This window comes from Microcaecilia unicolor, chromosome 1, assembly GCF_901765095.1.
Source record: "Microcaecilia unicolor chromosome 1, aMicUni1.1, whole genome shotgun sequence".
NCBI lineage: Eukaryota > Metazoa > Chordata > Amphibia > Gymnophiona > Siphonopidae > Microcaecilia > Microcaecilia unicolor.
Window position 1 is genome coordinate 628,759,645 of NC_044031.1, and position 17,351 is coordinate 628,776,995.

Here is a 17,351-nt window from a genome sequence, read left to right on the forward strand (position 1 = left end):
ATATGGTTCTGATGGTAGTATTTCACCTTCTCTGTTTGAAACAGGATAAACTCACTTATCTCTAGGGCTTGGGACCTCAGTACAGCACAGTAGTGGTAGAATTTTATGTAAAGGCTAAAAAGGTTAGCTCTGCCTTAGAGAGGAAAGGGGAAAAATAGTAAGTTCTAAAGAAGCAGAAATTTCCTCTGCAGAGCTGCCAAGGGGTTCCGATTTTTGAAGGGACATTTTAAGTACATGCACCCCAGCCCTGCCCCGCCCCACTCTGCTTTGGTTCTGCTCACTCTACCTCATGGCTCCGCCCCCTGGCACACCTCAATTCCACAGCTATTTCAGAAGATATTTTATTTACACCAGTGACAGCACAGATGGGAAAGAAAGAGTGTTTCAGTTCACCCAGTAGCCAGCATCTATTCCCCACAGGGCTTAAGTGCACTTCAAAATTGTGGCACTGGTTGAATCGCTGGCAGAGATGCCCAAACCCCACTAGCTGCCCATTGCATGAGCTAGTTGAGCAGTGCAAAAGTTGGCAGCGTGCTTCAGCCGCCGATGCCAGTCCTCCAGCATATGCTCAGTTCAGGCACTTGAAAATGGAAAATAAGATGGTACCTTTTTATTGGACTAGCCTAATATCTTTTTCAATTAGCTTTCGGAGGCCAAATCCTCCTGCCTCAGGTCAGTTCAGGACAGTATACTGCTGTTATGGTATCCTCTCCTGACCTGAGGAAGGAAGTATTGGTCTCTGAAGGCTAATCAAAAATGTATTGAAATCACTCCAATATAAAGGTATCACCTTATTTTCTATTTTGTGTTTTATTTGCATTTATTAACCTTTATAAAAACAGCTACCACATTACTTCATTCTAAATTAAAAATAAAATTAATTTCTGCACCTTTGCTGTCTGGCCATTTACTTTTTCTGAGTTGGTCCCAGTCTCTTGGTTCTACTTTCCTTCATCTTCTCTTAACTCTCTTGCCAGGGTTTCCTGTCCATTGTCATTTTTCTCTCTCCTTTTTCTTTGTTTTCTTCAATTTATTTTTCTGCCTCTCTGTCCAGATTTAATTCATTCTTACTAACCAGTCTTTAATTCCCTCTTTTTACTTCATCTACCTATGGCTTTTTATCTTTTCCTCACCCTTGTTCTCCCTATGCCCCTTCTCCAGTCTTTCACTAACTCTATCCCCTCCCCCCCTTTCCATCCAGCAGTTCTCCTCTTTCTCTCCCTACCCTTCCATCTAGCGTTTTCCCTCTTTCTCTCCCCATCCTTCCTTCCACCCTCTACCCTCTCTCATGATCCTTCCATCCAGTGTCTCTCTCTCCCCTTCCTTCTATCCAGTGTCTCTCTATCCTTTTCCATTCAGTGTGTCCCCTCTTTCTCTCCCCATCCATCCAGTGTCTCCTCCTTTCTCTCTGTATCCTTCCACCTAGCGTCTCCCCTCTATACATAAATATATAAGTATTGCCATACTGGGACCGAAGGTCCATCAAGCCCAGCATCCTATTTCCAACAGCGGCCAAACCAGGTCACAAGTACCTGGCAAGATCCCAAAAGAGTACAATACATTTTATGCTGCTTATCCTAGAAATACTGTCAAAAAATTAGGCGTTCTACTTATTATGTTCTCAAAACTCAGCAAACATATGCAAAAATACAAAGTAGAGAAGTGAGTGTCACCCAGTACAATACAAACTGAATCTTGGGGATGTCTCATATATTATCATTTGGCTGTGTGTATGACAAAGTGCTCTTGTCTGTCAGCCATAACAGTCTTTAATCATTGACTACCCCCTCCATCCAGATTTGGTGAAAATATATATTAATATGGAAAGTACTTAGGGCACACACTTGTAAAACAGTAGGAAGGTATCTATTTAGACTGCCACTGTTTAATTATCAGAATAACTTATCTTGTACGTCTTATGTATATATTGAGGAGCATCCAGGAACCTTCGTTATCCCGACAGGACCTGTTTCGCCAGATTGCTTTGTCAAGGGATAATCGGTTTCAACTTCCTGGTATGCCTTGTGCAGAGTGAGCACAAGGCATACCAGGAAGTTGAAACCGATTATCCCTTGACAAAGCAATCTGGCGAAACAGGTCCTGTCGGGATAACGAAGGTTCCTGGATGCTCCTCAATATATACATAAGACGTACAAGATAAGTTATTCTGATAATTAAACAGTGGCAGTCTAAATAGATACTTTCCTACTGTTTTACAAGTGTGTGCCCTAAGTACTTTCCATATTAATATATATTTTCACCAAATCTGGATGGAGGGGGTAGTCAATGATTAAAGACTGTTATGGCTGACAGACAAGAGCACTTTGTCATACACACAGCCAAATGATAATATATGAGACATCCCCAAGATTCAATTTGTATTGTACTGGGTGACACTCACTTCTCTACTTTGCATTTTTGCATATCCTAGAAATAAGCAGTGGATTTTCCTCGTCCATTTCAATAATGGTCTATGGACTTTTCCTTTAGGAAGCCATCCAAACCTTTTTTTAAACCCTGCTAAGCTAACTGCTTTTACTACATTTTCTGGCAACAAATTCCAGAGTTTAATTACACATTGAGTGAAGAAAATTTTTCTCTGATTCGTTTAAAATTTACTACTTTGTAGCTTCATTGCATGCCCCCTAGTCCTAGTATTTTTGGAAAGACTAAACAAGTGATTCATGTCTTCCCGTTCCACTCCACTCATTATTTTACAGACCTCTTTCATATCTCCCCCCTCAGCCATCTTTTCTCCAAGTTGAAGAGCCCTAGCCGCTTTAGCCTTTCCTCATAGGGAAGTCTTCCCATCCCCTTTATCATTTTCATCACCCTTCTATGTACCTTTTCTAATTCCACTATATCTTTTTTGAGATGCGGCGACCAGAACTGAACACAATATTCAAAGTGCGGTCGCACCATGGAGTGATACAAAGGCATTATAATGTCCTCATTTCTGTTTTCCATTCCTTTCCTAAGAATACCCAACATTCTATTTGCTTTCTTAGCTGCCGCCGCACACTGAGCAAAGGGTTTCAACGTAACATCAACGATGATGCCTAGATCCCTTTCCTGGTCAGCGACTCCTAATGTGGAACCTTGCATTATGTAGCTATAATTCAGGTTCCTCTTTCCCACATGCATCACTTTGCACTTGCTCACATTAAACGTCACCTGCTATTTAGACGCCCAGTCTCCCAGTCTCATAAGGTCCTCTTGTAATTTTTCACAATCCTCTCACAAACCCAGCACAGACCCCTGCGAAACCCCACCTTTCTCTATTGAGAATACTGACCATTTAACCCTACTCTCTGTTTTCTTTTAACCAGATTTTAATCTACAATAGGAGACTACCTCCTATCCCATGACTCTCAATTTCCTCTGGATTCTTTCATGAGGTACTTTGTCAAACGCCTTTTGAAAATCCAGATACACAATATCGACCGGTTCACCTTTATCCACATGTATGTTCACCCCTTCCATCCAGCGTCTTCCCTCTATCTCGCCCCATCCTTCCATCTGTCTACCCTCTCCCTCTCTCCTGATGCTTCCATCCAGTGTCTCTGTCTCTCTCCCCTTTCTTGCATCCAGTTTCTCTCTCTCGCTACCCTCTCTTCCAATCCTTCCATCCAGTGTCTCTCTCTCTCTCTCCCCTTCCTTCCATCCAGTGTCTCTCTCTCGCTCTACCCTTTCCCATTCATATCCCCTCTCTCTTTTCCCATCCTTCCAGTGTCTCTCCTGTTTCTCTCCCTACCATTCAATCAAGCATCTTCCCTCTTTCTGCTCCCATCCTTCCAGTATCTTCCATATTTCTCTCCCTCTTTTCATCCAGCATCTCCCCTCTTTCTTCCTCCATCTGTCTAGCCTGAGTTTCCCCCTTTCTCCCCATCCTTCTCCATGTCCCTTCTTTCTCTCCCCATCTTTCCACTCATCTCTCTCTCTGCACCCCTCTTCCATCTAGCATCTACACTCTACTATTGTCCCGAACCCCGCCAGTAGCAACGCTCACCTATCTGCCGCGGGAGCCGGCGGGCAGCGTGTTCCAGACTCGCCTCAGATTGCCAGCCATTCTCGCGGGTCTTCCTCCGGTGGCCGGCTATCGGCGCCTGACAAGGATGGCCGACTATTGCCTCCGGCCACGGGGACCGGGCGTGCTGTGTCTCCACCCCGGATTGCTGGTCATTCCGGCGCGGTTCTCCCCGGTGGCCGGTTTTCCACTTCCGGAGCGGAACTTCTGCAACATGGCGCCGGCGGAGGATAGCCGGCGTCTCTTCCGGTTGCGGGGCCAGGCTGACGGGACGTTGACTGGCGTCTTCCATGATTGGTTGTCGGAGGCCAGGCCCCTGTGAGCACCAGCTGGGGGTCCCGTGCTGATGAGGAGACCTATTTAAGGAATGCTGCTCCTCTAGCCCGTGCTTCGGCTTCTCATTTCAGAGGGCTCCGCTTCGTGGGAGATTCCTGCTCACTTGCCTGTTGGATTGTATCCTGCACTTGCCGGTTGGACTGCATCCGGCTAGTGCCTCGACCTCTGCCAAGTTACTGACTCTCCTTGACCGCTGCCTGCCTCGACCTCAGCCAAGCGACTGACTCTCCTGGACCGCTGTCAAGCTCTTGTCTCTCTGGGCCTGCTGCCAGTTCCGCCCGGGGCGTCTGATCATCCGCCTCCCCGGGAGTCCTGTCCATTCTCTGTCGGGTCGGCCTGTCCGCCCCCTGTTCCCGAAGCCCTGTAGACCGCCTGCACCTGGAGGCTCAACTTCCAGGGAACGGCGGCCTTCCCAAGCAAAGATCGGGGGTGGGTCGGCTGTCCTCTGGAGAACGGTGGCTAACCACTCCGCTGCCCTCCGGACGGACCCAAGGGCTCACACCAGTGTGTCTCCTCAGGATTCTGCGGAACAAGACAACTATCATTTTCCTCCCCTCTGCTCTCTCCATTCAGCACCTCATGCCTCCCACTCCCCCTTCCCCTTGGTATCTGTTTCCTGGCCACTGCTGCTTGTCTTGAATGAGCAGCAGTAGCTGCAACAAAACAACAACAACAAAACAAGTACGGAGCCACAGCAGCCTTCAGGCATGTACTGTCAGCTCTGCCAGTCCTCTGCCCCAACTGACGTCAACTCCCATTCCAGGAGCAGAGGACCGGCAGAACCAACAGCACATGCCTTAAGGCTGCTACAGCCCCACACTTGCTTTTTTGTGTTGTTTTGTCGCCACTGCTACTCATCAGAAGAAGCAGCAGCAGCGATACTAGTGTGGAAAAAAAAACAATCTCGCTTCGGCGGGAGATGACCCGTCAAAGCAGGAGTTTGGCAGGTCTGTTTCTGTATTGGGTTTGAAAAGTGCTGTAGAGCAACAAGCAAACTTTGGTTTGGAGTGAAGCAACAAGGAAAGCAGGCCAGGAGGGGCCAGAAAGATTCAGTAGAGAGTGTCTGAGGCTGTTGTGAAAGTCACACCTAGCCAGGAATGTTGGCGAGGTGGAAGAAAACCAAAAGGATAAAGTGAGTGGCAAGCTCAGAAACTTACCTAATCAAGCACTGTGTCTGCAGCTGAATGTAATTGACAGAGAATTGATTCTAGAGCCAGGAAAGCTCCTGGACAAAGTGAAACCAAGAAGGGCTGCAGGTGTTAGGGCAGCTAGGAAAAGTGGTCCAGATTGAAGCTGGAACCAGAGCTACTGATTACTGTTAGTAAGAATCTGGCTCTTGGAAATTGCAGAGCAGAGGAGTATAAGATTCCAAGCTGTGCACACAGAAAAGTAGTGAAAGCTGAATTTCTGCCAGGGAAGCTGCAACTGGTCAGTTCAGAAACCCAGTCTGGAGTGGAAGTACAGCCAGAGTTGGAGCTGTTTTCCTGGGAAGGGTCAACTTTTAGAGTCAGTGCAATACTAGAGGCTGCAAGAAACTCCAAGTAAAGGAGAAATCAGCTGCAACTGGATCTGTGGAAAATCCGGATGGAGCAGCTGTATAAAGGCAGTCCGCTTGCACCAAAGGGAACGTTGCCAGTTAGTCTCTGTATATTATGGCAAGAAACCCCTTAAGGTACCGGCAAATGGTGAAAAGGAGCAAGACACTCTAGGATGGGAGTCTGGGAGCAAGAGCGGCAGGAGGCCTGTGTGGTCCTGCAACAGTGTCCTGTACAGAAGGAAGACTACTGGCCCTGGGAGTGGGGTATTGTGGTGGCTGAAGAGAAAGGAAAAGCCAAAAAGAAGCGTAAAGAGAATATATTGGAAGCCAAGACGGTACGAGGTGGGCGCCACGTGATGTTGCCATGGTCGAAGGAGTGATGGAGGTTAAGTCCCTTACCAAGCTTAAGGAGCCACAAATAAGTCAAGCAGTGGGGCAGCGGAAGGAAGCCAGTCTGCTTACAAAAGCTTAGATGAACGACAGAGTGAGTTAAAAACCCAAACCCAGAAGCTCCAGAAAGAAAATGGGGAGACGGTCAAGGGCCCAGGGTAAAGATTAAGCACCCATCTCCTGAACAGTCCACAGGGCCAAAGGAGTACAGATGGGAGTGAGAACCTCACAGAAGTGATGACAATAATCTGGCCCCAAGAGTGGCAATAATCTGGTCGCAAGAGGAAGTAAAGAAACCTTGCCAAAATCCACTGGTAGAGGTTCAGGGTCAAGGTCAGGGCAGTGCATTGCAAGAAATTTAACACTGGATAGAAGTCCTGACAGAGGAGATACACCAGGCCACTATCTATACATGTGGCCTATGAGAGGAGATGAAAATCCTTCATGGTCAATTCAGACCCAGCTTCAAGCTGGGAAGTGGAATATGAGAAGGTATTGTAGTCTCTCCTACTGTCATGGAAGCACAAGGGAAGAGGTTAATGAGAACTACTGACCAACAAACTAAGGAGACAAAATATTTGTCTGTGGAGCTCCTGGAAATAAATGGCAAAAAGAGGAAGCTACAAGCAAATCTAGATAACCTTCAGTTCTTGGAGATGGCATTGTTCAATCGAGAGAAGCAATTAGAAATTAGAGGACCAGAATACCTGGTTAAAAGCCTAGCTGAAGGTCAAGACCCAAGAGGTCCTGTTGCTAACCCAAGAATGGGAGTTGTGAGACTACAGTATTGAAAAACACTTTAAAGAATAGGACAGAGCAGGTTACCTGGCTGCGGGAGCAAGTAACCCAAATGGAGTCCTCTTGTAAGATTCTGCAGAAACAAGCGGAAGAATTGTTTCAGAAACTGAGAGAAGCAAAGGAATTTACCCAGGCTGCTGAACAGCGGTGTGAGGATGCTGTGATTGAAGCCTGCTAGTTAGGCAATCAACTCAGACAGCAAGCCCTCCTTATAGAAGGGCTGCGCAGGGAACATGAGCAGCTAACAAGGAGTCACCCCAGGTGCTGCTTGAGAAAGAAACTGTCTAGGTACATGAGAAGGAAGAGGTGATGGTCCAAGCACAGGAGCCATGAAAACAATTGAGAAAGAGTGTTCCAGCTGATCAATTTGAGGAGAAAGTTAGATAGCTGGATGCCCGAGCAAACAGCAGGAGCAGGAGCAACAAGAGGTCAAGGAACTTAAAGACTGTGTTGGCTGGCTCACAGCGCAACCCAAGGTTATCAGACCCAAGTGGAGAGACAACCAGAATGGAAGCCCATCAGATGCAAAGGCAATTGGCTGGGGCTAGATGGAGCCACAGTGAAGCACTAGTTCAAATCCAAAGACTAAAAGCCCAGAATACAGGGCTCCAGAATCAAGTACAGGAGATGTGCCTCCAGGAGGAGTACTGTAAAAAAGAAGTGATAGCTCAATACAAGTGTATCCAACTGTTGCATTTAATGAGGTAATTGACAGTCACATTTCTATTAATATTCCCAGTTGTGAGGATCTCAGAGACACGGGAAATACTGGAGCCGAGTCTGGTCTGTGGTAGAGATCCTGAGGGTATAGAAGTAAGGGGATTTCCAGTGATCCAAGACAAGTGTGTCACTTGGCAGAGGATGAAGAATGATCCAGTAATGAAGTAGAAGAGGCAGACACATTTGCACAAGGAGATGCTATCTTCTAGAAGTGTCATATCAGGCAAGAGTAGAGGCTGACCAAAGGCATCCGCTCAAGAGAAAATACTGGACAACCAGTATTCACCAAAGGAGTCCGCTTAATTTTGTTTGTTCAGAATACTTCTTCAATCACTATTGTGATCCCTGAAGAAGGCATTTTGTGATGCTGAAACATGGACTGTGTCGGATCCCTTTTTCCAATCAACAAATAAAACATCCGTTTAACACTATCTCCAGCGTTGGATTTGTCCTTTGGTCAGCCTCTACTCTTGCTTGATTGGACGATTTGACATAGAGGTTTTTCTTGTTTGCTTTTCTAGAAGTGTCAACCACTCCCAAGAGGTGGATTATTGGCAGCCGCTAGATGAGAAGCTGGTGGTACAGCCTATGGATAGAGTTCAGGTCCAGCTGCCATCTACTGGTCTAGATATCCCTATGATGGGGACTTGGGCAATCTGTGGCTGTTGATGTGACAACGCCCAATAGCTGCTGTGGTTACTTTGTCCTGTTCACGTGGGAGTTCTAGAGGAATGGCCTGTTTGAGATAGAAATTTGGTTGTGGCCCAGAGGTGATCCCTAATGGTCAAAGGGGTCCTGGGTGCCTTCTGGGGTAATGGCCCTCAGCGATAGCAACCCTGATTGTGAAAAGCGTTCAACCTATGAAGATTGAGCCAAGGGGGAGAGTATGTGAAAGAGGGAGTTGTATAGAGGCAGGTGTCCATGAGAACATTCCCTCACTGATGTTGCAGTTAAGCCACCTTACAACAGATGGTATTAAACTGCCAAGTCAGAGGCTGAATCAGAGGGGCGGGACTCAGGCCTGGAGGTGCTTAAATGCCCTGGAACAGAGTAGATCAGAGAGGCCCCAAGGGAAGAGGATTCCTGGAGGAGGACTGAGAGTGAAGGAATCCTCCCAAGCATTGGCTGGACAGCAATACCCATGGGGTACACCCATGGAAGCAAAAAGTAGCCCTATTTCCAAGGTTTGTACCTGGGGGTAAAGAATAACCACCCTGGAGTTACAAGAGAAGACTGCAGAGGTAAAGAGTGCATTTCTTTATTTGTGAAGACTGAGACCTGAGTGTCCTAACTAGGGCCAGGCTCAGAATTATGCATGAGTGACTTGAACTGTGCTACAGAAAGAGAAGAGAAGCCATTGTTAAGGTGATTGTTGCCATGTTAAGCCCCGATTCTGTGATAGAACCAGACTGCTATTTTGTTTGTCTAATCAGCAAGAAAGTTTCATTAGGAGTAGCCTAATGGTTAGTGCAGCAGGTTTTGATCCTGGCGAACTGGATTCAATTTCCATTGTAGTTCGTTGTGACCTTGGGCAAGTCACTTAACCCTTCATTGTCCCAGGTACAAAGATTGTTATCCCTCTAGGGACAGAGATTTCTGTCCCTGTGCAACTCTCTACACTGTACCCTCTATCTGTGGGGCTCCCAGTCTGTCCAACAGCCACACTGCCATACCTAGCAATGTTCCATACCATACCAACTTTCTCACCAAAGAAAGGCTATGAATGCATACTGTGAGGCACAGGTTCTTACAGTGGCTTTACCCTACAGCTTTCTTCCCTTCAACATCATTTTTGACCTTCAAGAGATGAATCTCAACAGCAGCGCATGCTTTCTCTACAAGCTGCAGTACCTGTTAAAGGGCCAAAGGAATAATTATAAATGGAGGTTTTTTCTGATGTTTTGAGACCAGGGAATTCCCTTTTTATAGACAAATCCTTTCTGTGGCCTGAAGAATAGTACCTTTGGATCTCTGCAGTGCTGGCCTGATAAAAGTTCATTACCACAAGGTACACGTTTAATTTAACAGACTAAGAAGTTACGTTCCTATAGATCATTGCCAGAAGGATATCAGTCAGTCTTATGCTGTCAGAAGCACCCCATCTTACCTTCTCATTCTGTGCAAGGTACTCGCTACATGTCAGCAAAACCTCTTCCAGCTCAGCCTCTCCCATAAAGTTCAGAGAATTGAGGATCTGCTCTTGGACTGATATATCTTTGTCAACTGAGGCATCAAGCAGTGTGACAGCAAGTTCTGAAATGAGAGAGGGAGAAAGAAATACACATGATAAACCCCCAATCTCGGTCAGTGACAACTAATTCTAAGAAACAGCTAAGAAGGCTAAAATGAAGTCACTTATGGCCTTTATCTCTCATGCCACTTCATTGGCTCCCTATCCATTTATGTATACAGTTCAAATCTTCTTAGTATCTCTCCTCTTTTCTCTTCCTACACCCCTCTCCAGGAACTCTATTCATGAGTCACTCTTATAGTAACATAGTAAATGAGGGCAGATAACGACATGCTCATAAGAACAGCCATACTGGGACAGACCAGTGGTCCATCTAGCCCAACAGTGACCAATTTATCTATTAATGTAAGTTAAAATCCATTAAACATTTGTCTCACTCTCTCTTATATCAAATGCCAAAGATATGGAACTTACTACACTCATCTTTTTTCAACATTGTCGACACTATTTCACTTAATTTATTCGTTTTTATATCCCGCATTATCCAAAGCATGTTTGGTTCAATGTGGCTTACCTAGTAACAGAGTAAACAGTAACAATGTGTGTAGCTTACGTTATAACAATAGGCTAACAGTTAGCAAAACAGTAACTAGTAACGCGTGTATCTTACATTGTAGAAGCATGCTTACATTTAGCGTTAAACAATAATAACCAGCAATATAAACTTTGAATAGCCAGGAGACGGCAGTGGGCAATTATACGTGAGATGAGCAACTGAAACAGATGAGCAAGTTAAGAGTGTCATTCTGAGCGAGTAGGTTGACGTTTAGTATGTGTGATTCTAGTAACATGATTTTGGTTGTTAGGAGTGACCTGACGTAGCGATCAGGTGTGGGTATTAGTTCTTTGAAATCTGTTGATGGGGATTAAGAAGGTAAGGTTGTGGCTGTCAGCATAATTATCCTGTGTCAGTGATAAATCTTTTGAAGCAGTTTTTGAAAGATTAGTCAGTGATATGTTTGATGGTAGGTTGTCCAGTTTTTGGTTGAGAGATAAGAGAAATATGTGGCGTATATAAATTTGCAGCATATTACTTTGTGATGGGGATGGTGGAGAGTCAGAAAGTTACAAGTGCCCACTACAGCATTCCTCAGGGGGAGATCGATTAATGTTAAGGTATTCTGGGGATAGGCCTTAAAGAAGGATCAGAAGCAACGAACAGGAGAAGCATCTACGACAAATCCTCACAGCACAAGAGGAATAAAGGCTGACCACAGACTAAATCAACTCAGGAGATGGTGCTGAGAAAACGCTTTATTGGTTATTCAAAAGACCCAACATGGTCCGTGCTTCGACGCACCAAGGTGTCTGCCTCAGGGGTCACAAATGGCATTCGCACAGTACAAAGGCTAAATAAAGTTGCAACCAAAGGTGCACTCTGTGAAATTAAAAACAAATTTCCTACAGATACAAACTCGAAGGAGAAAAACCCAACAGCATGGTGGCAAGAAAACACTGCTTGTGAGAAAGGACTTGAAGAACAGTGAAGACAACATCTAAAATCTGTAAGATAATTCAGGCTATTATGGGGAGCCAATGAAGTGCTTTTAGTAGGGACCTGAAAATCAGATGCGCTGCTGTATTTTGCATAGTTTGTAGGTTTTTTATACTCAAGTCCTTGCATCCTGCAAGTAACCCATTACAGTAATCTAGCTGGGACAATATCAGAGTTTGGACCAGAAGACGGAAGGTTGAGATTGGAAAGAAGTTTCTGATTTTTCTTAGTTTCCAGTACGACCTAAAACCTTTTTTGGTGACTGTTGCTATTTGGTCATCAAATGTTAGGTTTTGGTCAAGTATCACACCTAGTACTTTGAGGCTTCATTCTAAGGGGAACCTGGTTTGACTGACTGTAAAATGGCTGCAGGATATTGACCAAAAGGGGCTTGTCACTACTAAGAATTTAGTCTTCTCTCTATTCAGTTTTAATTTGAATGTCGAGGCCCATGTCTCTATGATGTCTAGGCTATTCTGAATCACATCATGTCATCTGTTAGGTCTCCTGAGAAGGGGATATAAATTGTCATCAGCATATATATGTGTTTTTAGACCATTCTTCTCAAGCTTGCTGCCGAGGGGAGCCATCATGATGTTGAATAGTGTTGGGGATATTACAATATTTACTCTTTAGGAAGTTATTAAAAGCTTTTCTCTTTACGCAGGAAGATAGCTTTTCTCTTTACGCAGGAAGATATCTAGACATAGATAGTGTGTAGAATTCTTTGGTTAAATTTGTTGATTTGCTGTTTGAATTGTATTTCCTGGATATACTGTATCTGGTTTCTTGATAATATCATCCACCTTTGTGGAAGACGTGTTGGTGGACTATAAGACACAATACAGCATAGCATAGCCAATCCAGATCACAAGTACCTCGCAAAAACCCAATCAGCACCAACATTCCATGCTACTAATCTTGGGGCAAGCAGTGGCTTCCCCATGTCTGTCTCAATAGCAAACCATGGCTTTTTCCTCCAGGAACCTGTCCAAAACTTTTTTAAACCCAGATATGCTAACTGCTGTTATCACCTCCTCAGGCAACGTGTTCCACAGCTTAACTATTCATTGCGTGAAAAAAGTTTCCTCCTATTTGTTTTAAAAGTATTTCCATGTAATTTCATTGAGTGTCCCTTGGTCTTTGTACTTTTTGAAAGAGTGAAAAATCGATTCACTTTTACTCATTCTACACCACTCAGGATTTTATAGACCTCAATCATATCCCCCCTCAGCTGTCTCTTTTCCAAGATGAAGAGCCCTAACTTCTTTAGCCTTTCCTCATATGAGAGGAGTTCCATCCCCTTTATCATTTTGGTCACTCTTCTTTGAACCTTTTTTTAATTGCACTATACCTTTTTTGAGATACCGTGACCAGAATGGAACGCAATACTCAAGGTGAGGTTAGAGACTTGCATGGGAACGGGGTTCGTGGGAACCCCATGGACGGAAGCAATTCTGCAGGGATCCCGTGGGGACGGAAGCAGTTCCTACGGGTTCCTGTGGAGATGGAAACAATTCCTGAGGGGTTTCCGTGAGGACGGAAACAATTCCTGAGGGGTTTCTGTGAGGACAGAAACAATTCCTGGGGGATTCCTGTGGAAGTGTACACTGCACTTCTGCCAGCCTCTCACCTACCAAGTTCTTTGAGTACTGTCTCCTCCTCCTCCACCTTGCTTTAACAGCACAGATGCAGAAAGTCTCCATTAAGGAGGTGGTAGGGATACAAATGGTGATGGAATTCAAAAAGACGTGGGATGAACACAGAGGATCTCTAATTAGAAAATGGACGTTATTAAAAAAAAAAACTAAACTTAAATGGCTGCATGTGTATGGATGTGTCAAGTGACGTTTAGATGGCGACTCTGGCTGTGATGAACTAGGGTCAATACCGGGCAGACTTGTAATGTCTGTGTCTTATATATGGCAATCTGGTTTAGGATGAGCTAGAAAGGGGTTAGACAGCAACTTTAATGGCTGGAACATGAGGACAGTGCTGGACAGACTTTTACGATCTGTGTCCCGCAAATGAGAAGATGAATAGGTGGAGTGCGCTTTGAGGGCAACTCCAGCAGTTGGAACATAAGGATACGGCTGGGTGAACTTCTATGGTTTATGTCCCAGAAATGCCAAAGAAAGACCATAATCAAGTATATAATATCATGTTCATTGTTGATTTAATCATGAATTGATAATGTGTGTGCCTACTGGGCAGACTGGATGAACCATTCAGGTTTTTATCTGCTGTCACTTACTGTTACTATTAATCCTATCTGCTCCCAGGCTGATCTACAGACCTCAGCTCTGACACAAGCACAAGCATCAGGTGTCACCTGACCTATTTTCACATGCATGTGGCGACCTCACAGTGCCAGTGAATCAGAGATAAGTCTTACATGTGCACACCAGAGCATTCCAAGTCCAATTTCTGTTTCTTCCTTGCCTGCAATGCTGTGGCTCAAACCCAGAGAGAGACAGAGAGCTGACAAGAATTTTTTTTTAATGTACCATTAAATTCTTGAGAGACTGAGTGGGGACAGGTTAAAGTCTTGCAGGGATGGGTGGGGATGGGTAAGATTCCAGCAGGGACAGGTGGGGATGGGTAAATTTTCTGTCCCTGTGCAACTCTCTAGGTGAGGTCGCACCATGGAGTGATACAGAGGCATTATAATATTCTTGGTGTTATTTACCATTCCTTTCCTAATAATTCCTAGCATCCTGTTTGCTTTCTTGGCCCCTGCCACACATGGGCTGAAGATTTCAGCATGTTGTCTACAATAACACTTAGATCTTTTTCTTGGGTGAAGACTCCTAAGGTGAAACCTAACATGAGTTAACTATGATTTAGATTAGTCTTCCCAATGTGCATCACTTTGCATTTGTCCACATTAAATATCATCTGACACTTGGATGCCCTGTCTTCCTGCAATTTTTCAGTCAATAGTTTTGTGTCATCTACAAATTTAATTACTTCACTTGTCATTCCAATTTCCAGATCATTGATAAATATGTTAAATAGCACCGATCTCATTACAGATCCCTGCGGCACTCCACTATTCACCTTCCTCCATTCAGAAAAATGGCCATTTAACCCTACCCTCTGTTTTCTGTTCAATAACCAATTCCTAATCCACAACAGGACATTGCTTCCTATCCCATAACTTTTTAATTTTCTCAGGAGTCTCTCATGAGGAACTTTGTTAAAAGCTTTCTGAAAATCTAGATATACTACATCAACTGGCTCACCTTTATCCACAAGTTTATTCATGTCTTCAAAGAAATGAAGCAAAACTGGTGAGGCAAAACTTCCATTGGCTGAACCCATGCTGATTCTGTCCCATTAAATCACGCTTGTCTATGTACTCCATAATTTTATTCTTTACAACAGTTTCCATTATTTTGCCCAGCACTGAAGTCATGCTTACTGGGCTGTAATTTCCTGGATCATCTCTGGAACCCTGTTCGGTCCATTCAGAGGGGCATAATTGAAAGATCGTCCAAGTACGAATTAGGACGTTCTTACGAAAACGTCCAAAAATAGACATGTATAATCGGAAAATAGTGTGGGCGTTTTTCGATAATCGATTATCCCTGTAAGAAAACAATCAAATGACGAGCGCATAAGCGTGACTAAATTGGGCGCCCTAACACGGTCGATTATTGCAGGTGCAAACGACCAAATCACAAAGTGTGTAAAATAATGTACATAGGTGTACCGCAAGTACAGTACATGTTGTTCTGGCCATCCAGGTACGGGAAAATATGAGGAACGCGTATATGTGTCAACTACAGACATATCATGCTGCTCCACCCATACTTTCATCATATGTGCCCATTTGCATGTCCGGATCTGCATGCACTGTACTCCTACTGAACATGCAGCTATATGCATATTGTGTATATGTGAAAAGGGTCGGGTGGGGTGCGTCATACTCATCTATATAAGGCACGTTCCACACACGTGCAGGCATGTGCACGTCAAAGACGTCTATGCTTACGAGGGCGTCCACGTGCTGATAGGGGCCATATATGGCATGGTCATCCATATATGGAGCTGTGCATGAAACGACGTCCCTCACGCAAGGTCGTCTATATAAGGCACTTCTTTTCCAACACGTGGAAAAATGGCGCAGCGACGGGAGCCGAACTTCGGGCAGGAGGAGAGCCTGTTGCTGGTGCGCCTGTGCCTAAGGCACCGGCACAGGCTCTTTGTGCAGCACCACCACCTGCCCCCCAGGCTCCAGGCCATGCGAGCCTGGTCCCGCATCAGGGACAGGCTGGAAAGGTAAGGTTATGGGCCAACCCCCCTCCCCTCCTGTACCTACACATATAACAGCTCCGTCATCAATGTTACCACCAGTAACTGGAGTGTCCATGCAAGGATCATGAGTAATATAGGAACATGCACAATCACTAATAAATTGTATGTTATTTAAACGACGACCATTCCCACATCCCTACAAGAATGTATTTCGTTAATTATGTGACAATTATGTGACAATTTCGTTAGTTATGTGAAGGCCACATTTTCCAACTCCTCTTTGCAGCCTCTATGTGGCTTACAACGCATCCGAATAGTGGAAACATGAGACCAATGAAACGTATACCATACTTTATAACATGGTCATGATAACACATATAAAGTAGTTTAACAAGCATACATTATAATGTATACAAACGGTACTGTCTGGCCTCATGCCCACCTCTCTGGCATCATCTGCATAGGAACCAACTCGGTGGCTGCTGTGGGTGCTTGACCACACCCAATATAAAATAAATGCCTTGTATGTATGGAGGGAGGGGTAATCTCCACTGGGGGTTCCACCCCCCAAAATGGTAAAAAGGTGGCTCCTATGATTCAGTACCAATGGAGGTGGTCCCCCCCACCCCAACACCGTTGACCCTCTCTCTCTGGTATTTGAATAGCAAATGAATGTGTGCAGAGGACAAAAAGGACCATCCCCCCCTGACCCCTGCTCTACAAACTTATATCTTACAGACGGTTTGGAGTCCACCGGGACCTGGAGTCCCTCAGGAGGCGGTTGCGCCGTGTGAGGCGGGAAAGGCCCGACCTCATCCGGGTAGTGTGAAGGCACCTCAGGGCTCGCCGTAAGTATTCAAAAACAGGACACCTGTACAGATTAGTAAATACATATCTTGAATAATGCAAATGTGTTGTACAATATCAATTCCCATGTGCCTAATAGCCAACTAGTAAGTAATAACATATCTGTCCCAGATCAAGGATGCAGGTTGCAGGGGTTCTCCCATGAGTGTGGCTGCAACTTCCGACCATCCCCCCGAGATGAATGAGATGATATGCCTCACTTTACTATTCCCCTTTCTGTGGTGGCTGATTAGTGTGTCCTGGTAGACCTGCCTGAGGCCCTACTTTTACTGCATGTCATGGCCTAACTCACATAAAAGTTTTGTGCTCAACACCCTTCCCACTGCCCCCCCCCCCAATAAATCCTACAACAACTGCCCATCAACCCCTCGTTGCATCTCACAATGCAAACATGCTGGTCAGCAATGAATTTGGTATGGCAACATGTCCTGTGTGGTGTGTGTCAGAGGAGGTTCCAAGGTTCTTTGTCATGTCATCTGATGCAGCTCATTCCCCATGGGCATAGGCTACGCCTTACCACACCCTGCCCCATCCCCTGCCTCACGCCACCCAGCTACTGCATATGCAAGCCATGTTGTATGCGCTGATCTCAATCACACTCCTTTTACATACACAGGGCTCCACCAGCAGGAAGCCGAGCGGGCAGATGAGGAGGGCCACCACCTCCAGG

At 45.1% G+C, this 17,351-nt stretch overlaps 1 protein-coding gene across 3 annotated transcripts in view; it reads right to left on the minus strand.

Annotated features, from left to right (window-relative positions):
- The window catches only part of MROH1 (maestro heat like repeat family member 1), a 491,156-nt gene that overhangs the window by 444,591 nt on the left and 29,214 nt on the right, over positions 1-17,351 (minus strand). For all 3 annotated transcript variants that reach the window (XM_030220764.1, XM_030220756.1, XM_030220773.1), the window contains exon 3: positions 9,916-10,061. In XM_030220764.1, the coding sequence (XP_030076624.1) occupies positions 9,916-10,061 (146 nt within the window). The remainder of the gene's footprint in view (positions 1-9,915; positions 10,062-17,351) is intronic.